At 43.7% G+C, this 24,468-nt stretch overlaps 1 protein-coding gene across 3 annotated transcripts in view; it reads right to left on the bottom strand.

Moving 5' to 3' along the window:
* XPO4 (exportin 4) overlaps positions 1 to 21,296 on the bottom strand; it is a 106,824-nt gene extending 85,528 nt beyond the window's left edge. The window contains exon 1 of one of the 3 annotated variants that reach the window (XM_057706959.1): positions 21,161 to 21,296. In XM_057706959.1, the coding sequence (XP_057562942.1) occupies positions 21,161 to 21,229 (69 nt within the window). In that variant the 5' untranslated portion in view covers positions 21,230 to 21,296. The remainder of the gene's footprint in view (positions 1 to 21,160) is intronic. The other 2 variants (XM_057706962.1, XM_057706961.1) reach the window with 2 other exon arrangements.
* Positions 21,297 to 24,468: the final 3,172 nt, after the last annotated feature.

Raw genomic sequence — 24,468 nt, 5'->3', positions numbered from 1 at the left:
AAAAATGAGAGGTGTCTCTAGAAGGAGCCACACTGGCAGAAGACCTAAGGCTCACAAATCCCTGACCCGACACACTGGTGTGTCTGGCCGAGCCCTCACCCCTCCACTGGCCGGGGCAGCCACCTTCAATTCACAACTCCCGAAGAAACACCGTTAGTGGCGTAGAGCCAGGGGCATCCAGCGTGGGGGCTCTGGAGACTGACTACTGATGAATGAATTAAACAGTGTCCTTACTAGGAGTCTTTAGCAGACTGGGGGTGGGGGTGGGAGGGTGTTGATGAGAGAATCAAAGTGCCTAAATTACTTCTGTCCAGAAAGTATTTAACTGAGAACCGACTCTATTCCAAGCGCAATTCTAGAAGCTAGAGATACAAGCTTGAGGAAGACAGCCTCTGCCCTCCTGGGGTTCTCAGTGTATTAGGAGCAAGAGACATTCATCAAAGTTCCACAAATAACTATGACAGCTAGAACTTCTGCCTCCGCTGACTGTATTCTGGCTTCTTCCTCCATCATGCCCAAAAAGTCAGGAACCCCCAACGTCGAATCCTACAGGAACTCTAAACTCTTTCTTTCCCTGGGGAGTTCTAACGTAAGCTTCTGTTCCTGTCAACAACCATGACGACGGCACCGTTTACCTGCCGTGCAGAGTGCTGAATGTGTTACCACGTTCTCTCATTTAATCCTAGGAGCATCCCTGTAGGAATCATTTCCCCTCTTTTACATACAGAGAAATTATGACTCAGAGACTGTCACATGCCCAAGGTCACAAAGTTATTAAGTATCATAACCAGAATTTGGACTTAATCTGAATGACACCAAAGCCCACGGTTCAAATGCCCTTAAGTATTACTGTTGAGGGAACAGAGGTGGGTAGACTAATAGCTCTCAGAAAGCTAGGAGAGAAATCTGAATACCATTCTTGGCCTGCTATAAATATCATAATGTACAGGACCAGGAAAAAACAAAAGTAAGGATATCAACGTCAGATTGAAAACTCAGGCACAACTTGCAGGAAATAGCTATAAAAGCAGAAAGCAAACCCGGTTCTGAAGTCACACCACAGAGCTCATATGCAGGGCTTTCTCAGCTCTAACTCCTTGCTGATCCTCTGGAGAGAGCACAGTTCAGTGTTCCAATCAGAACAGCACACCCGCACCACCCACACCGCGCACGGCGGTCTCCAGTTCATTCACTGAGGATGGAAGTTAGTGATGAGAATTTGCTCAGCGTTCAGTGTTCTCTCTATAATCTTTCCTTAAGCATCTGGGACTTAATACTGCTACTATCTAAATCTAATCCATACACTTTGTTACTTGAAATGCACCATTCCAATATTCCATAATGTCCACGGAGTAAATTCCAGATACTGGGAAACAAATCTGAGAGACAATCCCCTACTAATCAATCTTCTGTGATTCCCTAGCATATGCCCCAAAGCTGTCCTTTCACATTTGTCTTCCTTCAAACCTCTCATCTCTTTTTGACATCCACCACTCCTCTCAGAAAATGACCTTAGGTTTCACTTTCTCATTTAAAAGCCTTTCTGTATGATAAACTCCTTTAAGTACTTTCCTTTTCAAAAGCAACGTTCTCCTTCCATCACCTTCTCCAATTTCTTACAAAATATTCCCCCTCCCCCAAACTTTCTCTTAAACATAAGTCCTCCTCCACCCCACACCCCCAGGAAGCCTCAAGTCCTTCACTTCTCTCCCAGTCCTGCCGGACCCCCTCCCTTATCTTCAGGGGCTCCTTTCTTTCCACTTACAACAGGTCAACTCTACCTTAAAAACCCCTTTAGACAACCTGACAACAGGATATCCCCTCAGAAAGACCTGCCTCTGATCATATCTGTGCAGCGCAGGAGCCAGGAAACCCTGGGCAAGGACACCTCTCTGCACATCAGGGCTCCCCAACCTAATGATGCCAAGAAATGTGTCTCATAACTGCCAAGAGAACCACGGTTAAAAGTGTGCCTGTGGGCCTCCCCAGTCAGCCTACAGTGATTAGACCTTACTGGGATTTAAATGGGAACTGTATTATCTCAGAATATGACAAGGTGACCCAAATACATGTAAGGCCAAAAACAGTCAAAATAATTTGGACCTTCAGGGCCTTATGCTAAATGAAATAAGTCAGACAAAGAAAGACAAATACCTTACGGTCTCGCTTACATTTGCAGTCTAACAACAACAACAACAACAACAACAAAATACACCCCTAAGTACAAGATACAGAAAACAGAAATCGGTGGTTGCCAGAGGCAGAAGGTGGGGAGTGGGCAAAATGAATGAAGGTGGTCAAAAGGTACACACTTGCAGCTATAAAATATGTAAGTCATGGGGACGTAAGCACAGCATGATGACTACAGTTCATAACACTGAATTGGGGACTTCCTTGGTGGTCAAATGGTTAAGACTGAGCTCCCAATGCAGGAGGCCGGGTTCAATACCCAGTCAGGGAACTAGATCCCGCATGCCACAACTAAGAGCCCGCATGCCGCAACTAAAAGATCCTGCATGCTACAACAAAGATCCCGAGGGCCACAACTAAGACCCAGGGCAGCCAAATAAATAAACAAATAAATATTTAAAATAATAATAATAACAATATTGAACTGCATATTTGAAAGTTGCTAAGAGAGCAGATTTTAAAAGTTCTCATCACACAAAAAAATTTGTAATAATATTTGGTGATGGACATCAACTAGACTTATTATGGTGATCATTTCCCAATATACACAAATATCAAACCATTATGTCATACATTTGAAACTAACACGATGCGGGGAGGTGGTTTTTGGCATGTGGGATCTTAGTTCCCCGACCAGGGGTCAAACTTGTGCCCCTGCATTGGAAGCGCGGAGTCTTAACCACGGGACCACCAGGGAAGTCTCTAAAACTAGCATGTTAAATGTCAGTTATGCCTTAAGGCGAAAAAAAGGGGGGGGGGTAAATTAACACTTTGAGGTTCAAAAACACAGCCATTTAAAAACCAATTCAGAAAAACAATGACAAGAAGGGAATCTTACCCAACCTCATATACCTATAATAATAATTTAACTGTCACTATTAAGGCGTAATAATAATTTAAAACACAGTATGAGAGCAAGAAAAAACAAACAATGGAGCAGAGAGGACTCCCAGGAACAGACTCATGAGATATGACTAATTACTGAAGACTAAACTTTACAATAAACGGCACTAGAAAGTGGGCTATTTATAAGCAAAAATGTAAGATTAGATCTCTACCCATTCATACATATTAATAAATTCTAGCTGAATTTAAGATTTAAAAGTGAAAAGCAAAACTTTAAAAAACTTTTAACAAAACACAGGAAAATGTCAGGGTATGGCAGGACTTTCTAACAATAAAGAAAAGGCACAATTCTTTTTTTAAAATTAATTCAATTATATTAAAATGATAACTTCCTACACATTAACCGTAAGTGAAAGACTAGTCATAGATTAGAAGACAATAACTGCATTGCATATAATTAACAAAGGATTAATCATAAAAATTCCCACAAAAATAAGAAAAGACAATTTAGAGCATAAAATGACAGCCACCTCTTCAATACTCAATACACCCTTCCTCCTCAGTAACAGAACTCAGGCACATGGTGACACACCCAGCACCATGGCATCTCCCAGTCCCCTCCCTGGCTAGAAGCAGCCACGAGAGTACACTCCAGCCAATAAGATACAAGCAAAGTTTGGGGTGGGACTTCCTCAAGGGAGCTGATTCCGGGGGAGCGCATTTTCCTTGCAGCCTCTGACCTGCTCCCTGGAAGCGGGTAGGTGGGCTGCAGTTCTAACGAATCATCTCGGGCCACAAGAAGATCTCCAAGACGGAAGCCGTCAGCCAGGGACTGTGGAAGGAGCGCAGGGAGGGGGGCACGGAGGGAGAAAGGGAAGGAAGGGAAAGGAAAGGGCAAGAGCCCCTGGTGATCCCAGAGGCGCTAGACCCCCCTCGGATCACCTAACTCCGTACTTCCGCTGAGTGAAAATAAACCCTTTTCTTACAACACCGTTACTGGTGTTTCCTGTCACATGCTGCCAAATCCAACCCCAACGAGCGCACAGTGCGGCAGAGACACGGCCCGTGACCAGGCCAGACCACTCAGAGTAGAAGTAAAAACGGTTAACAGGCAAGAGAACACACTCCCAGCCTCACCAGTAACCTCAGAAACGCCAATTAAAACAATGAGCTGACGGGTTAGACAAACCTGTAGTACAAAAACAGGAGCCTGGGAAGTCTGGGGTACTGCAGGCAGTTATAAACTGGGGGTCACCTAAAATGGGCCATTCACCTGCAGTTCAGAGCTCTCTAGAATAAGGTCAAGGTACGCACGAGTCCAGGACTCCTGCTTACTCCCAGAGGCCCTCTCCCGCCCACACGTTCCTACAGCACCATCACGGTGAGAGGAGAAAGGTACCAATTCGCGCTGCCCCCAGCAGGGAGCACACTGTGGTACAGCCAGCCAGCCAGCCGTGCACCAGGCAGGGGAAGACTGGACTCGGGAAACTACTCCCAAGAGGCAAGTGACGGGAGGTACACAATATATCATTTATATAAAATGTTTTGAACTCAACAGCATATGTAGCATGTTATTTACCTTTGTGGGCAACGTGTAAAAACATGGAAAGGAGAGGAAACGACTTTAAAACTGTGGTTACTTTTGTGGATGAAGACGCAGAGGCTGAAGGATGGTATCTAAAAGGGACCCAAAGGGGGCTTGAATGACACCTGTGATCTGTATATTTTTTAAAGATTATAAGTAAAATGGCTTTATTCACATGTTAACCTAGGAGGTGGGTACGTGGGTATGATTTACACTGTTCTATGTGCTTTTCCACCTATTTAAAACGTTGCAACTTTTAAAATGAGTGGGCCCTCCAATCGCAATGATACTGCTGACTAGACACCTTGAACAACTCTTCTGCTAAAACCAAATTAAAATAGTGACTAAAACATTTAAAAAAAATTTTAACGTACTGCCAAGCTTACAAGAAATTAAGGAAACCCCAGAAGTGAAAAAGGAAGCAAAAGCAGGGACCCAAAGATGAAAGCATATACTCACAAATTTACTCTTGCCAACTCTGCGTGACCTTGAGTTCCACCTGGACAGCTGTCCAAGGTGTAGAAGACAGGAGAGAAAACCAGGGCCCTCCTGAGATGAGGACTGAACAAGGACATCCCCGACAGAATGCTGGGATCCTCCGTATATGGGTAAACTATTAAAAAAAGGCAGGAAGGGAGGAAGGAACGAGGAAGAAACCTGCCAGTCTGGACCCCAGTGGAAGATGAAAGAGGGAAAATCATTCCTTTCCTTTGAAAGTAAATTATCTTTTTTCCTTTGGTTGGTTTTAAGATCTTTCTGATTTCTGAGTTTTTCAATTTCACTGTGATATCAATATCTGATTTTTTTTCCCTTTTTTATTGTGTTTGGAATCCATCAGGCATTTCTGACTTTGAGTTTCAGTGTTTCTCATCAGTCTGGGGACACGTCCTGCCATTATTTCTTGGCATCATGGTCTTTCCCATCATTACCCCAGGCGGTGTGCTGGAGCCCTGGAGAGGAGCCCTGAGAAGGGTAACTGGAGAGTGGACGGAAGGCATTACGGGAGGCGCAGGTGTAAGGGACGGGCAGAGAGGTGGCAGGGCAGGGAGGGAGAGCGGAGACCTGGAGAGGGCTGCAGCTGCAAGGAGAGCGGCCTCATGGGAGCCCTAGGGCCTGCAGGGAGGCCTGGAGGGCTGGTCTCTGTGGGGCCTGCTGGGGCTCTAAAGAGGGCAGAGAACTGACCTTCACTTTGTCCTCCGAAGACCCTTAATATTTGTATCTTTCTGCATTCTCAATAATTTTTCATATCTGTCTTCAGTTTTCTTCTCAATGCATCCAGTCTGCCTTCCAATCTGTACATTGAGTTTTTAACATATTTTTTATATGAGAGTTGTGAATATGTGTATTTTAACATATTCACAACCCTTGGGTGTCCATTTTGAGGAGTCTGGGCAGTTGTATATACCCTTGTAACTACCATCCCACCAAGGTATATGTCTGTGGATATTTAAGTTTCTCTTACTATATTGCGTCTAAAAGTTCTGTTATCTTCCTACTTACATTTTTAAAAAGTTGTGGTAAAATACAGATTTTACCATTCTGAGTACTTTCACATTGTTGTGCAACCATCACCACTATCTCCAGAATCTTTCATCTTCCCAAACTGAAACTCTGTTCCATTAAACAATGACTCCCCATTCCTTCCCCCGCCACCGCCCTAGCCCCTGGTAACAACTATTCTACTTTCTCCATGAATTTAACTATTTTAGGTACCTCATATAAGTGGAATCATACAGTATTTCTTTTTGTGTCTAGCTTATTTCACTTTGCATAATGTTTTCAAGATTCATCCATGTTATAGCATGTGCTGGAGTTTCATTCCTTTTTAAGACTGAACATATCCCATTGTGTGGATATATTACATTGAATATAATATAATATATTTTATTTATCCAATCATCCATCAGTGGACACTTGGTTGTTTCTACCAAACAAACTGTAAATAACACACACATATATATGTATGTATATGACACGTTCTCTGACCACAATCTAGTTAAGTCAGAACTTGATTTACCAACAAAATCTAGAAAAATCCAATAATGAAAAAAGAAATCATACCAGAAAACATCTAGAATTAACCAAAAATACTTCATACCAAAAACCTGTGGTTTGGGACTTCCCTGATGGTGCAGTGGTTAAGAATCTGCCTGCCAATGTAGGGGACAAGGATTCAATCCCTGGTCCGGGAAGATCCCACATGCTGCGGAGCAACTAAACCTGTGTGCCACAACTACTGAGCCTGCGCTCTAGAGCCTGTGCTCTGCAACTAGAGAAGCCACCACAATGAGAAGCCCGTGCACCACAATGAAGAGCAGAGTAGTCCCCGCTCGCTGCAACTAGAGAAAGCCCATACACAGCAACGAAGACCCAATGCAGCCGAAACTAAATAAAAAATAAAATAAAACAGATATTCCTTTAAAAACCTGTGGTATACAAACAGAGGAAAATGCACAGCCTTAGATGATTACATTAAATTTTAAAAGGTTAAAACAAATGAGCTAAGCATCCAACCTAAGAACTTAGAAAAATAGCAGAATCTACCCAAGGAAAACAGAATGAAGTAAATAATAAAGAGTAGAAAATGATGAAACAGAAATTACACGTACAAAAGAGAGAAATAAAAAAGCCAGGAATTACTTCTTCGGATTGACTAACAAAACTGATAAAACTCTGGTAAAATTAGGCAAGGGAGGGAAGTGGAGGGAAGGACACAAATCTACAAGCAGGTGAGATTAAAAGAGATGCTATGGATGCCTCATAATACACAGATACTGAAAGGAAAACTTTACAGTAATAGACATAAAAATGTATGTGACGTGGACAAATCCCTAGAAAAGCATAAAAAGACTGACTTAGGAAGAAATAGAAAACCTGAATAGTCCTGCACCTATTAAATAAATTGAATCATCAGTTTAAAATAGTTTTTCTTTTAAAGCCACTGACCCAGTTGATTTTATCAATGATTTTACCAATCAGCAGGGAATAAATGATTCCAATCCTACCCAAATTTCAAGAGAATGCAAAAGAGGGAACACTCTTCAGCCCATTTTAGGAGACTAGCATATCATCAGAAATATGCCAATACCAAAATCAGATGAGGACAGTGCAAAAAACTTATAGGTTAATCTTACTCATGAACAGAGATGAAAAAAGCCTTAAGACAGTTCACATGCCAAATGCAACAATGGAATTTTTAAAAAAAAAAATAATATACACTGTGACCAAGTTAGTCTATCCCAACAATGCAAAACTGGGCTATCATTAGAAAAATCAGGGAATTCCCTGGAGGTCCAGTGGTTAGGACCCCGCACTTTCACTGCCCAGGGCCCAGCTTCAATCCCACAAACTAAGATTCCGCAAGCCAACTAACATCCCACAAGTCACACAGCATGGCCAAAAATAAAGGGGAAAAAAATCAATATCTTGTACCACATTAACATATTAAAGGAGAAAGCTTACATTATCATTTTAAAAATGCAGAAGAAACATGTTTAAAAAATTAAGATCCATGACTAAACTTTTAGCAAAGAAGGAATGGAAAGAGACTTCCTTAACCTGAAAAACAGAATTTACAAAATATTACAGCAAACATCAATAATGTTAAGACAATAAAGACATCCCCCAAATCGTCAGGAACTGTCAGTCCAGGGTCCAGGGATCCAATTTTTGAGATACTTTTTTTTTCTTTTAAAGCACTTTCAACTAACTGCAATGCTCGATATTTTGTGATTCCTAGTTTTTCTTTGAGGTCTTCCAAAGAATAAAGACAAATTTTACTTATAAAAATCAGAATAAAACTCATTCTAATGTGAAGTTATGGGTCCACGAGGCCCTTTTCTAAGGTACATAAGAAGATCTTAGTGATCATATTCTTTTCTATATTTTCAAACATTTTGCTATTTCACCATTCTAAGGATTATTTCATCAGACTCATCAATTATTCCAAATTATGCTACGAAAAAACTATTATAAAATTAAAAACTAAGAAATGACAAAATCACCTGGGAAAGTAATACAGTAACAAAATAAAAATCAATCAGCACTATTACTTTATCCTCAATTTTTTCACTACACTGCTCAGAGTATAACATGATCTTTCAAGAAGGTATAAATGAAATCTGGGTAAGAGTTTTTCATTTTCTACCCATAATGACAGAGAAAAAAACTGAGGGACTTCCCTGGTGGCGCAGTGGCCAACACAGGGGACACAGGTTTGATCCCTGGTCTGGGAAGATCCCACATGCCACGGAGCAACTAAGCCTGTGCGCCACAACTACTGAGCCAGTGTACCACAATTACTGAAGCCCGTGCACCTAGAGCCCATACTCTGCAACAAGAGAAGCCACCACAATGAGAAGCCTGCACACCGTAACGAAGAGTAGCCCCTGCTCGCCACAACTAGAGAAAGCCCACATGCAGTAACAAAGACCCAATGCAACCAATAAATATTAATTAATTTTAAAAGTTGATAAAGAATGGCATTTCACAATTAAGAGATAAATCAGAAGATGAATGCAAAAAGACATACAGCAGCACACTAAAACCTGCACTGTCCAAGACAGCAGCCACTAGCCATGTTTGTTAAAATTAATTAAACTGGACTTCCTAGGTGGCACAGTGGTTAAGAATCCGCCTGCCAATGCAGGGGACACAGGTTCGATCCCTGCTCCAGGAGGGCCCCCATGCCACAGAGCAACTAAGCCCGTGCGCCACAACTATTGAGCCTGTGCGCCACAACTATTGAGCCTGTGTGCTGCAACTACTGAAGACCAAGACTGGCCTACAGCCAGTGCTCAGCAACAAGAGAAGCCACCGCAACTAGGAGCCTGCACACCACAATGAAGAGTAGCCCCCACTCGCCGCAACTAGAGAAAGCCTGTGTGCAGCAACAAAGTGCAGCCAATTAATAAATAAATTTTTTTTAATTAAATTAAACTAAAAATTCAGTTCCTTGGCGGCACTAGCCACATTTCAAGTGCTGGTTCAGAACATCCTCATCACTACAGAAAGTTCCAATGGACACACTCCATTAACGATGATAAAACTGATCATATAAGTGTAGCCTCAGACCCTGAGTCCTGAGATGAGGATATTCTAGATCAGTGGTTCTCAGCTGAGGCAGCTCTGTCCCAGGGGACATCCAGGTCTGGAGACATGTTTGGCTGCCGCAACAGGGACGTCTACTGGCAACCAGCGTATAAAGGGCAGGGGCTCAACCGCCTGCCGCGCACCACCCAGCCTGAAACTCCACAGCGCCCACAGCTAGAAATCCTGCCCAGGTGCATCTTCTCAGGCTCAAGAACCGGTGAACAAGCAATGCACTTCCACGGACGAATAGGAAATAGGGTCCTCTCATCCAGTCAGTGGTTACACAAGAATTACTTTATTACCCAATATTCTGTGACAAAAACCTGAACCAACTTGTTTTGCTAAAAGGATATGTGACAGTATTTTTAACTCTTACGATGTCTGTGAAAAAATCTGTTTGATACAGTTCCTAAAAGGACAAATGGTAAAGGTAGGTGAGTATACAATGATAAAACAAAGTCACTGTCAATCTTTCCAACTGGTGCCTATAAATCTAAAACTAAAAATGATTCACAATTACGAAGCAAAAAATATGCCCATCTTCTGTTCATCATTATGTGCCCTCAATGTTTTCAAAAATACTGTGTTTTGATGATTCTAAAGCAAGAAAAAGAATCAAAATAAGCTAAAACGTACTAAGGATACATCTGATGTCTAGAAACAGTACTGCATTTTGAGGGTGAGAACGTAACCACCAGAAGCAGTGCTGGGACCCATGAGAAGCACCTGAACCCTGGAATCAGTACTCATAGCGCAGGAGACGACGCAAAGCCACACGGTCACACTCCAGACCTGCACTGCCCAGTACGGCAGCTGCTACCCCACGTGACTATTTAAACGAATTAAAGTAAAAAATTCAGTTCCTCTTTCGCACAAGCCACATTTCAAGGGCTCAATACCCACCATGTCTACTGGCTACCACATTGGAGAGTGCAGATACAGAAGACACTACTCTTGAAGAAATTTAATTATTTCAACAAATATTTATTGAGTGCTTCCTATAAAGGTACCTAGGTTCATATGATTTGCTGCAATGTTATTTGATAGAGTAATATACAACGTAACTGCTCACGTATAGAGCACCTACTATGTACCAGGCACCGTTCTAAACACTTTCCTTTTAAATGTATATAGAATCATTTAATCTACAGGTTAACTCCCTGGAAATAATTATTTTCCTATTTGAGAGATGAAGAAACAGACACGTAGAGGGTAAGTGACTTGCCAAACGTCACACAGCTAGTCACAGGACGCAGTCACGAGGAATCCCACAGTCAGGCTCCAGACCCTCTATGCGCTGCTTCTCAGCTCCCAACTGTCAGTGCTGCATCACGTGGGGGCCGGGCAAGGAATGGGGTGGTTTTTCCAACACCTCATCTGATCAGGTCACTACCATACTACTGCTGTCTTCTAATCAGTTCTCTAATCCCTGCCACAAAAACACAACATATAGACAGACCAGCAAGATTGGGGTCAAATAATTTTATATTAAAACATGGACATATTATGGACTAGAATACAATTTCTATTCACTTTTTTAAAATATTCGTTTTATTTATTTGGCTGTGCCAGGTCTTAGTTGCAGCATGCGGGATCGCTAGTTGCAGCATGCAGGATCTTTTAATTGTGGCATGCAGGCTCTTAGCTGCAGCACACACGCGGGATCTACTTCCTGGACCAGGGATCGAACCCGGGCTGCCTGCACTGGGAGCTGACTCTTAACTGCTGGCCACCAGAGAAGTACCTCTTAACATTTTAAGATAAAAACTGAGAGATTTTTAGCTTATATAAGCTGTTTTGGGGTACTCCCCAGCCTCCCCCAAACATATATTCACTCTGTTTTACCATAAGAGTCACCTTGGCATTAAAAATTTTTTTAAACAATGTTAATATATTCTCTCCCACCCTAGCTTTGTTCAGAGTCCCATCATCTCTTTGCAGAGCAACGTCAACAGCCTCCTAACTGGTCTTCCACCTCACGTCTCGCTTCCCTTAGATCAGATTTTCACACGCTGTCAGTCCCACAGCGAAACCACAGAAGTGACCTGTCATACCACAGGGTGAGTCCAAGCTAATTATCGTGGCAAAGAAGACCTCAGAGAACCCAGCCCCTGCCTATTTCCCTAGGCTCACCTCCCTTCCCCACTTACTCATTTCTTTCATTCAGCAGATGTTACCGAACAACTACATGTGCAAACAAAGTCCCTAAACTAACACACACCAGCATCCAGCTAGGGAGACGGACATTCACCAATCAACCACAGCAATGGAGGTAAAACTCCACACGGGGCAGCTGTAATCTAAGTGTAGCACAAGTGAATCTCACCTTTCTGGGAAGCTGAGGAAGGCTTTGCTGAGAAAGCGACTTTGGGGAGACCTGAAGGCTTGGTGCGCGTGAGGAAGAGCACTTCAGGCAGAAGGAAGAGTGCACGAAAGGAAGGCTCTGTGAAGGACAGAGGACGGGAGAGGGAAGGACGGAGAGGGAGCTGGTGTGGCTGATGGAGAGAGAAAGCAAGGGGAGAAGGGTCCTCAGAAGCTGGAAAGATAACAACGTATGGAAAGCCTCACAAAGAGAAGCAGTAATAAAACTGAGACAGCATCCTTCCACCCACCAATTATGATCAAATGTCCACCATGCGCCAGGCAAGGAGCTTCAGACACGACAGGGCGTCACCGGCAAGCAACACCAAACAGAACCCGCGCCCCCTGGGAGTTTATCATCCTGCAGAGGAGTCAGTCCTATAATCAAATAAGCAGCACCTAAGCGTGGATGTCATCAATGCCACTAAAGCAAACGGTGCTATGAGAAGAGAATTTAATCTAGTTCAGAGTGATCAGACGTTTCTTGTCAAAGTACACAACTACACCGAGATCTGAAAAATTAAATGTCAACTAGGCAAAAGAGGAAGAAGGGTGTTCCAAGCCAAGGGAACCCCTGCACATACAGTTCAGGAAGGAGGGAGCAGATCCAGCGTGATGCACCAAGGCCCAGTGTGTGCAGCCCAAGGCCAGCTTCCCCACTGTGTGACCAGGGCAGCAGGATGGGGCCCCGCTCTCCACAGGGCCCATGCTTAATGCAATACACTGTGCTCGCCCTCCTGAGATTCTGAATCATTTTACCTGTGAACCTGTGTTTTGTAAGCAAAGCCCAATGGGACAGTGGAGCACACGTGGGAACAGTGAGGACCGGCGGGTGGCCAGACACACACGCATGTGCCTCAGGGCTGCCTGGGACACCGGGCCACGGTGGCTGAGGGCACGGGGGCGGGGGGGGGGAGGCTGGGCCCAAACTGGCAGCAGCACCAGGACCCGTGGGGGGGCCAGCTTGCCTGTCCGTCCCCAGAGCTGTCCGCAAGGCACCTGCACAAATATTAACTCTCCAGCCTAAGCACTATGACAGGAACTTGGTAAACAAAAAAATGGACACATGGACACCGCAATAATGCATTTCTTCAGAGTTTGATTCTTCAAAGAATCTCTAATTTTCGAAACTGCTACAGCAAAGCAAATATCTACAGGCTAAGAAACAGAAATTAAATTCAGAGATTTTCACCTTCAATGGAAAAGAATGCTATGTTAACATAAAGCTCTGGGTGAACCATTTATTAATAAGGAAGACTTTTTTCCTACAGCTGAAGACACAAGTGCAGAATGCATAAATGGGCATTTTTAATTACATACAAATCATTAAGCTACTTTTAGTTTCTTGTATAATTTCTACGAGTAACAAGAACTGTCACAGGAACATTAAAATATTGATAAATTTACACCTAAAATTAAATTCAAACTCACATGAAACTGATTTATATGAAGAGTTAAAGTCTTTTTAGAAAAAATGTTCTGCAAGAATCATCAGCTGTAAATCTGCTGCAATAGATACTTGTAAATAACTACTCTTCTGTATCCACAGGTTCCACATCTGCCAATTCAACCAACTACAGATTGAAAACATTGGTGAAAAAGTTTTCAGAAAGTTCCAAAAAGCAAAACTTGAATTTGGGACTTCCCTGGAGGTCCAGTGGTTAAGACTCCGCAAGTGGCACGAGTTTGATCCCTAGTTGGAGAACCGAGATCCCACATGCCACACGGCACAGCCAAAAAATTAGAAAACAAATCACGTATTAGACTCACATTTCTTGAATGTTCCATAATATTCCACTATAGAGAATATCACAGTTTATTTCCACAATTTCTTCCAACTAGACAGTCACACTATTTCAGTTCTTTGCTACAGCAAGGTATACAGATACTTCAGTAAGTGTTTTTCCCACATGTGCAAGTATTTTGGGAGGCTGAATAAATGGGCAGAAGTAAAATAGCTGGGGGTGAAAGGATATGCAGGTTTTTAAGGCTTTCATAACATACTGCCAAACTACCTACCCAAATCTTGCAGTTTGTGACACTTCCACAAACACTGTCCCTCTCCCCATACATTCACAACCTGAAATATTTCAATCACAGTTTTGTTTCTGCCCTATTCTATTCAACTTTCTATTCTTTTTCCAGGCTAGCACCACAACACTGCAATTACTATAGCTTCTGAATACATTTTAATAACTGGTGCAAAGTCCCCCAAACCCTCCATTCTTCTTTTTCTTAACTTTGTTATTGTCATACAATATTCTTCCAGATATGTTTTCTAAGTAATTAGTAAGCTTTTCTCCCACCTCAAAAGACTGTGAGGAGGGAAGAGGAATTTTGATGATACTACATTCAGTACACAGACTAAGGAGGGAGAACTGCCACCTTCACCAGGTGAACTCTCTGGTTGAGGAACACAGCCTCTGCATAAGTCGGAGCTTCTTTTACATTCTTCATATAAGCTGTCTAGCCTACATCACAAAGATGCTGCATATTTCTTATTAAATAGGGTCCTATAGTTTATTCCTACAGCTTTTATTGTTAATAGAATGAGATCTTTTTTCCATTTTTAAGCTGACCAGTGTTGGTTTTATAAAGGAAATTTCCAAACTGGCCTCATATCTGGCTACCTTACCAAACAACTACTGGTTCTAGTAATAATTTTTTAGTTAATTTCCTTGGATTTCTTTTTTCTGAATATCACCTGCAAATTATGATCTTTTTACTTTCCTTGCCAATATTTACACTTATTCTTTTTTCTTTTTAATATTTATTTATTTATTTGGCTGCGCCAGGTCTTCATTGCGACATGCAGCACGAGGGGCCTTTGTTGCAGCACACCAGATCTTTAGTTGTGGCATGCGGGATCTAGTTCCCTGACCAGAGACTGAGCCAGGACCCCCCGCATTAGGAGCACAGTCTTAGCCACTGGACCATGAGGGAAGGCCCTTATTCCTTTTTCTTATCTTACTGTATTAGCCAGTCCCTCCCCTCCAAAAGGTACTGAATAACAGTTTTATTAGAACTCCCTATTTTACTCTTAAGACTATCAGCTTTTACTGGTGGTTTCAAAGAATTATTTTTTATTGCATTTTTATCAATTCCTAGTTTATTGAATTTTTAATCATAAAATGCTGTTAAATTTTATCAACTGCCTCTTAGGTATCCATGGATGATTTCAAAGGTCTTTCACTTTTCCTATTTGGATCACTGGCTAGGTTCCAGTTAGCTGAGTTTGATACAAGTCCAACTGCAAAATACAAATTTAATTAAACTGAGTTTTAAATAAAAATTTCCCATTACCTAGCTTTTTGAGAAAAAGAACTGTTAGTGCCAGTTTTCTAATATCTACTGCCACAGCACAGATGAAGAGACAAGGTTGAAACAAAAATGCTTACATGATATAATGCATCTTTTTGATAAGAAAAGTAAATGCTATAACCAAAATTACTAATTTCATGATGTGCACGATTGATCACATGGACACACACACATACACAGAGCATTATACCTTACACAGAGCAGGGGCTCAGGAAACTAAATAAATGCTCAACTATTCCCCAAACGCACTGCATTTGGCTCTCTCATCCCTTCACACACACATATCCCTCTACCTGGGACACCCCTATCCAGCTGGAAAACTCCATTCCATCCTTCATGTCTCAGCTTCAGGATCACGTGGGTTCCTAGAAGCCCTCTCTAGGTCCCATCTCAGCCTCAGATGTCCCTCCCTATACTCTCACGGAGCAGCAGTACATACTCCTACTATAACACCACCCAATAACTGCGAATAGTCTTGCCTTTCTTCCCCATTAGACTTATGGTCTCCTGGAGAACAAGGTCTCCTTCTCCCATCTCCTCAGAGTCGACAGCACCGTGCCAAGCACACACGCACTGAAGAAACGCGGCAGAATGAGGGAACGGCCAGAGCCTGAATTCCAGAGCCAAACCAGCCATGTGACCACAGGCAAACCAGTTCCCAGCTCTGAATCTCAGATTTTCTCATTCATAAAGTTTAAGAATAACTCTTTTCCCATCTACTTCAAGGGGCTGATTTAAGAATCAAACAAGATGGTAAGAATTCTTCTACAGCGCTACATTTTTGCAGGTGCTTTTAAAATGTTAACCGAATTCCACAGTAAAAACCATGAAAACCATTCATGAACCCCTCTTATTAACACTGCAATTATATTTACTAAAATCCATTCCAGCTTTAAAGCAAATACACGCTTTTGATACAATCACAGAAATCTGATGATGGAATGATACTAAATGATACCTAGAATGTACTTATTGATAATTCTATTAGGTAAGATAGTGGCATTATGCTGCAGCCATGTAGAACAAAAAATCCAAATTTTGTAAGATGTATACTGAAGTATGCAAGAGAGAGTTGATATATCTGGGATTTTCTTTAACATTAAAGAAAAATGAATAAAAAGAATAGAAAAAAGAACAAATATATGAGATTACTTTTCTATAAAGTATCAATTAGCATATGTGCCCTGCATTATTTTATATTACCACTGCACACACTCATTAAGGACAACCCCTTATCCAAGGGAGCCAGGGGGCCAAAACCAAGGAAATTTAAGACAATTAATAAATAAATCACTCTTTGGATTTACGGTTCAACAAATACAATATTAATACCAGAAGAATGCTAGGTTTCTTCTTTATGGTGTCTCTAAAATCCTAACACTTCCTATATTTTATATCTACTCACATAAAAAAGAAAATGGAAAAAACTTCTTTAAAATTCACCCACAATGAAGCGAATAAAGAAAAGTACAGGGGGATATGGACCACACCAGCTCCCTCACGTAAAAAATACATTTAAAAAAAGGACGTATGTGTGCTCTTACATGCTCAGAGATCTTCAAGACGGATACCCAGAAAACAGTGACCTCCGAAGACAGGACAGGGGACCTTAAAGAGCCTTTTCTTTCCCCACACACCTTTCTGCAGAGCTTGAATTTCTTACCATTCAGAAAGGCATCGCTAAGATTCTTTTTTAACCAAGGATAATATTTGTAGTGCATCATTCATACACAAAGCACTACATAATGTATATTGCAAAAGCATAGGAAATAAGGTGATAGTATATTCAAACAATGAGGATTGCTTAGGGAAAGGGACTGAGAGTGGCGAAAGGAATAGGAGCGGACACTTTTTACTCTGTACACTGTGTATTGCTGATATACTTTAACATGTTCCAGAACTACTGTCACCATTTGTAAATGACATAAAATGTATCAGCAACACCAGATTTTCAGCCTATAACTGTAACCTGCTAAGCTCATACAGTCAGACTCTCACCGCTGAGAATGTCAGCACAGAAGTGTGGTCCACTTTAGTTACTCTCTATGTATTTAATACCCTCTCAAAAATGCATGGTTAGGCATCTTAAGAAAAAGCCAACAACCGGAATCTCTTTGGAAAAGAAAACTTCAAGACGTATTTAAACAGCGTTCCATTTGCACAGTGTTTTCAGAACAGAGAGCATCAGGTGCACACTGTTTACTGATTTACAAGAGCCCCTCCTCATTCTAGTTTCTTGACCTTCAAATTTATTTTCCAGCCAGTAACCTCACTGTTTTGAATCAGAAGACTAAGCAGTATTCACAAGCATCTACAGAAAATACTCCCTATTACTTCTTTTGGGGGGGAAATCACGCTTTCTGTTGAGACCTATACCTATAAAACCAATAAACATCTTTTTTCCTCTACAGGTCTAATACACTACTTTCCTGGCAGTTTCTGCAATAGCCTAAAGAGGAAACAATACAGGTATTCACAATGAAGCAACCGCAATATCCAAAAACAGACTTTGAAATTTCCCATCAAGTTGGTCAAAGGTACGCACTCCCAGTTATAAGATAAATAAGTACTAGTGACATAATACACAACATGATAAACATAAGTAACACTGCTCTATGTTATATATGAAAGTTGTTAAGGGAGTAAGTGCGAACAGTTCTCATCACAAAGAAAAAATTTTTCCATTTCTTTAATTTTGTATCTATATGAGATTCACCAAACTTGCGATAATCTTTTTATGATGTATGTTATATCTCAATAAATGTATATTATATCTCAATTAAAAAAAAGAAATTTCCCATCAAGCAATAAAGTGCAACATTTATAACACTGAGAAGTAGTACGGTTGAGTAAGAATTCTGGGTTCTGAAACGGGAGTCTGGTGACCCGGGTTCTGGACCACTCTCATCATTATCTGTTCTGTGACCCAGCTTTGGCAAGTCACTTCTACCTCTCTGAACCTCAGTTTCCCCATCTGTAGAATGAAAGGGAAAACAGACTAGATTTTTTTCAGGGTCTCTATTTCCTGAGAGACACTGATAAAAGGTATAAAACCTATTACCAAAAATGTAAGTTTGCACCCAAAAATGTACTTACTATTTCCTTCTGATACCCACTGCAAACTCCCTAAGACCTCTGCACTAAAAGATGTCCTGAGATTGTTCTACACACTGAAACTCCAAGCTGATTTTCATAAAAGAAATATATGGACTACCAAACGGAAATTAAACAAAATTAACTGTGAAAGACGTGACTAATTACTTTGAATCTCAAAACATATTAACAGCTAAAATACATAGCAATTTGCTACAAACAAGATTTCCTCAGGGAACTCCCTGGCGGTCTAGTGGTTAAGATTCCGGGCTTCCACTGCAGGGAGCCTGGGTTCGACCCCTGGTGGGGGAACTAGGATCTCACCAGCTGCATGGCATGGCCAAAAAAAAAAAAAAAGATTTCCTCAGATGGATACCCATCTGACCCTCAGACAGATAAATGCTCACATCACCTATTGTTTTTTTTTCTTTCTTTAACCTTCTAATGCTAAGTAATTGAAGGAGATTTGACAATCTCAACTATCCTCAAATGAATTAATCCACCTGCTTTCTACTCTCACTACCCCACAGGCTAAAAAACACAGGCTGGAACAGATGAACCTGAGTTGGAGCCTCCACTCCACTACTCTCCTTGAAAATCTGGGTAAATTCCCTAGCATCTACATGTTTCAGTTCCTTAGTCCATAAAATGAAAACGAAAGTAATAACTACCTGGTAGTTACTGATGATTAAATAAGGTAATATATGTAAAGTGCTTGGCATAATGCCTCACACAGAGTAAACACTCAATAAAATGTGAGCTGTTATTACCAGTTATAATACAATGGGATGAGATATCATGCAGTAACTGCTACTCTTCCACATTTTGAGTACACAGTTTTAAGCAGTAAGTGAATTATTTCCAAAAAGGAATTTCCTTTTCTTTCCCCCAGCCGTGCTGAGTGGCTTGTGGGATCCTAGTTCCTCGACCAGGGACCAAACCTGTGCGCCCTGCAGTGGAAGCAAGAAGTCCTAACTACTGGACCACCAGGGAATTCCCAAGAATTTCTCATTTTTAATTTCCCATTTATAATAACATTTTTTTCAATACCCTTCCCTTCTGGAAAGATCTAAAAGTACGTAAATGGATACCTATACAACACATATGAGAGGTGGCAACATAGAGTGGAAAGACACTCAGCTTTAGAGCCAGACAGATCCGAGTTCTAGACCTAATTAAGCCACTGAGTAATTATGTAACCGGGGCCACTTAAGGTCTCTCTCAACCTTGTAAAGCGGTTGCCAGGATTAACAAAGTAGGTAAAGCATCAAGCACAGCATCTAGCGTGTAATGTGCACTCAGCTAACAGTACTTATTCCGACTCTTCTCAGCTACTCCCTTACAGGTGATGAAACTAGGTTTGCCAGAGAAGAGCAGTGGTTCCTGCAAGAACAAATACTAATTAATACTCGGGCCAATGATGAAAGACACATATTATCTTATCGACATACAAACTAAAGCAGTGTTTTGGGGGTCACATACTCCTTCCAAAGTCTAATGAAAATGGGGCTTCTAGCTCCTGGAAATTGTTCACATATTTCAGAAAACGCTGTAAGTCAGAGACTTTAAGAACTTTGTAATAAGGGGGAATAGTAGCTAGTTTTTTCTGGACTTAACTTGCAAGAGTCTGAAAACGTTCTCTGAGTCAGTTTTTGTGACAAAACGACCAGCCTAACTCCGCTCATAATGCAGCAAGTACATCCCGCTTTTAATTAGACGTCTTAGTTTCACGAGCTAAAGTTCGTGAGCTATCTGGTGTCGTGTGTGAAAATGAAACTTGATAAGAGGAACTACCAACGATGCTAAAATTCGTTCAAATGTTTTAAAATGTGATGCTTGAACACAGAACCCAAACACCGAACCAGAAGGGGGGAAAAGGTGCAAAAAGGTAACGAAGCTGGCTGCATTCAATCCTCAGAAAGGCTGCGTCAATTCAAGGAATCAAATAGGCCTCTAACTTCCAAAGAAATCTACCAAGGCGAAAATCACGATTTACAAACACAAAACTGAGCCAGCAAACGCAACGTTTACTGAGTAACTAAATAGGGTCTGTCCTCATTTGCACGCGCTGCGTGGACGCCTCACCCTGTGACCCGGCCTCACCTCCTCCCTGGGCAGAGGAGTAACCTGCTCGCTAAGCCGCTCTCGGTGGAGGGAAGAAGTCAACGGGAACCGCAGCCCCGACTCCCCTCCACGGGGACGCGCGTGGAGCTCGGTTCCAGACGAAGTCTTGCCCCGGTGACCTTGGCCCCGAGGATTCCCCTCCCTCCCTCCCTCCCGCGGCTCCTTCCACGTGCGGCCGCGGCGGCCGCCCAGACGCGCCCGCAGGCCGGAGGACGCGCTCGGGGCCCCGGAGGCGCGAGGGGACGGAGGGCTGCTCCCGGCGCCCGGGCGGACCGGGCCGGGCCGGGCCGGGCCGGCACTCCGCCAGCACCCACCCCCCCAGCGGCGCGCTCCGGCCGCCGGCCCCGCGCGGGACGGCCGTGGCGCGGCAGCCGCTTCCCTGCGGCCCGCACCCCGCGGCCGGCCGGGGGCGAGTCCTGCGCCACGCCGCCGCCTCCAGCGCCGGGCTCCCGGGGGGCCCCGGCCGGCCGCCAGCCCGCGGGCGCCAGGGCCGAGCGCGCCGGGCCGCCGGAGGCCGCGGCCGCGGGGCGGGGGGGCGCGGCCGCTCACCATCAGAACTTTGGCCGCGTTCTCCAGCTGAGCGATCACTTCTGGGGGCCCCAGCGCCGCCGCCATCATGGTCTCTCTTCAATGACGCGCCATGCGCTGCCTTCTGGGAGCGGGCGCCCGGCCGGCCAATCGCGCGGCGCCGTCGCCGCCGCCGACGTCGCCGCGGGGGCGCGGGGTCGGGGCCGCGGGGTCAGGGCCGCGGGCGGGCGGCGGCGGCGGCGCCGGGGAGCTCCGCCGCGCGAGGCCGCTGCGCGCCCGCCCGCCGCCTGTCCGGCCCCAGCGTGTCCTCGGCGGCCGCCTCCCTCCCGGGGCTGCGCCCCCCGCCCCCGCGCCGCGGGCCCGGGACGAGGCGAGGCCGGAGCCGGAGCCCCCTCGGCGGGCGGCCGGGCCGCGTGGGGACGCCGCCGAGGCGCGGCTCGGCGCGGAGCCGGGAGGGAGGGCCCGGGAGGGGCCTCGGAGGCCGCCCTGCCCGCGTCCGGGCGCCCGCGCCGCGCTCCTTCCCCGCGTCCTCAGCCTGACGGTGTGGCTTTCCCGTTTGTTTTTACGTCGCTGCCACAGAACCGCGTTAGCAGCTCCGTGTGAGAACGGGCTTCTCGTGCTCGGCGTCGCCGCCCGACAGACGGGAGGCGCTTTGTGCCGCCTTGCGGAGGCGGGGGGCGCGGCCGCCGAGCCGCCGGCTGTGGGCCTCCCGCGCGCGCCTCTCCCGGGGCCGCGCTGTGCGGTCGGCCGCCGCCGACGCCCTTCCCGCCCTGCGGGCTCCCCGCGGGAGGGCCGGGCGCGGCTCTGGCCGGAGACGCTCCGCGCTTCAGCACCGGCCGGGCTCTGTGCCGGGGACTCTGGCGGGCGCGGGCCGGCGGGGAGCGCCCACACCACGTGTAAGGCGGGCGAGGCTCCGCCGCGACGGTTGGGGCCTCGGTGTGCTCAGCGCGCTTTCCGCTCGCCGCGGGTTTATTGGGCCGTAACGCCGTCGTGAGTCACGGGAGATCTGGATCGCGATCTGCAGCAGGATTACACAGTGTCCCTACCTGCTGTAGATGGTAACCGCCGCAGGTCGATGATGTAGCTGCAAGGGTGTAGACGAATGAATGTTCTGTGGCATTACATGTTTCCGGCTTGTGATGGTTCAGATTGGGCCCTGTGTTCCCAGACATTTGATTTGTGCAGTTACACAAGAGCTTCACATCTAGGTGCTCTTCAAGAAAGAGGAAGAGGGAAAAGTATCTTATTTCATGTGAGGATGAGTATGCTTCCTTTCGAATTAGCTTAGCATTTTGAAGTTACATCTCAAATCACGGAGCCACGAGTTTTAGGGCAGGGTTGTAGAATCTCACTGTTGGAAGACACTAGAATTTACCCACTGGTTTAACCTCCCCTCCAATGCCTGACTTGTTGTTTCTCGTTTTATTATTCAACAGCAGCGCTCTCCCGCGGGTGGGGGAAAGGGGAAGTAGTGTTCCAGCCTAGCCACATGCTTTTGGGATCCTGAAGTAGAAGAGAAGAAACTTCCAATAATTTCTCACAAGACACAAACGAGAAATATTTATTTATGGTCTAAGAATCTGCTCGGAATGTTCCTGGAATCAAGAGCATTTCACAAATATGACATCCCTTATACTTTTAGGGTATGCCTTTAACACCTATGATGTCACAGCCTTCAAAATTGTTCCCACTTATTCTTCACCAGAAGTGATTAGTTGAGTACATTATAATTTTTCCTTGGAAACATAGGTTTGGTTTGGTGGGGGGTTTTTTTGTTTGTTTGTTTTTTGGTCAAGTCATAAACATCTTGCCAACATAAACGTAATGATGAAAAACCTTAGAGCAGCAGTTCTTAAAGTGTGGCCTGGAGGCACTCATTAAGTCCCAGAATACCTAGTAGGCCCCTAAGATCCTATCAGAGGGTCTTGGGTCAAAACTGTTTTCAGATGGCTATCATCCTATCAACCATTTCTTGAAACTGATTAAACTCCCCAATCAAAACACATGGATTAGCTAAATGGATAGAAAAAACAGGATCCAACTGTATGCTCCCTCTCACCACTTCTATGCAACACACTAACGGACGTGCTGGCCAGAGCACCAGGCAGGAGAAAGAAATAAAAGGCATCCAGATTGGAAAGGAAGAGGTAAAATTATCTCTGTGCACAGATGACCTGATCTTATATATAGAAAATCCTAAAGATTCCATAAAAATCTGTTAGAGCTAATAAATGAATTCAGCAAAGTTGCAGGATACAAAATCCATTTTTTAAAAATCAGTTGCATTTTTATATACTAACAATCATCAGAAAAGGCAACTGAGAAAATAATTTCATGCAAATCAAAATTACAATGAGGCCCTTACAAGGAACACAGATGAATTATGCAACAGAGTGAGAGATTATTCTATTTTACTTGAGACACTCAAGAGAAGAACAAAATCTCTTTTTTAGAAGGCATCTCTAAAGCCCAAATTAAGTGGGAACACTTACTAAGAATAACTCCTTTAAATATAGAAGACACCTGATCTCAAAAGTGTTAAGGGATCTTAAAACCCAAAGTTCTGAAACCTTTGAAGGCAGCAGTATAGAACCGAAAGTATTATGGTATCAAATTTATAGGAACTTAATATATTTCACAAGAAATAAAAACATGAGACCAAAAGGGAAATAAGTCTTTAAAATATGTCTTTTGCACAGAAAGAGTATGTCTACACATACGCTACATCTGTGAAATGTTACTATTTTGAGTTCTTAAATACTTGATTAATATAGCACAGTTTTGATGTGTGTATCAAAGTAATTGCAAAAAGTAGTCAGTGGCTTTATCCCTCCTGTTCTTACAACATGTCTCAAAGTTTATTTCTGAACCAGTTTACTTTTTTTTTTTTTTTAAATTATTTTTTTTTTGGGGGGTACACCAGGTTCAATCAACTGTTTTTATACACATATCCCCATATTCCCTCCCTTCCTTGACGCCCCCCCCTCGAGTCCCCCCCACCCTCCCTGCCCCAGTCCTCTAAGGCATCTTCCATCCTCGAGTTGGACTCCCTTTGTTATACAACAACTTCCCACTGACTATTTTACAGTTGGTAGTATATATATGTCTGTGCTACTCTCTCGCTTCTTCTCAGTTTCCCCTTCACCCCCCGCCCCCTCCCATACCTCGAGTTCTCCAGTCCATTCTCTGTATCTGCTTCCTTTGAACCAGTTTACTTTTACAACATGAAATCAGGACTTTTTTCATGCTGTTGAACCCTCAGGCACCGTAACTGTAGTCTATTTTTCTTTTTCTTTCTTTTTAAAATTTACATGATAAGTAAAAACTTA

The sequence above is a fragment of the Hippopotamus amphibius genome, chromosome 14 (assembly GCF_030028045.1).
Source record: "Hippopotamus amphibius kiboko isolate mHipAmp2 chromosome 14, mHipAmp2.hap2, whole genome shotgun sequence".
NCBI classification, from domain to species: Eukaryota; Metazoa; Chordata; class Mammalia; order Artiodactyla; family Hippopotamidae; genus Hippopotamus; species Hippopotamus amphibius.
Note: the sequence above shows the minus strand (reverse complement) of the source record. Positions and strands in the feature narration are given on the sequence as shown.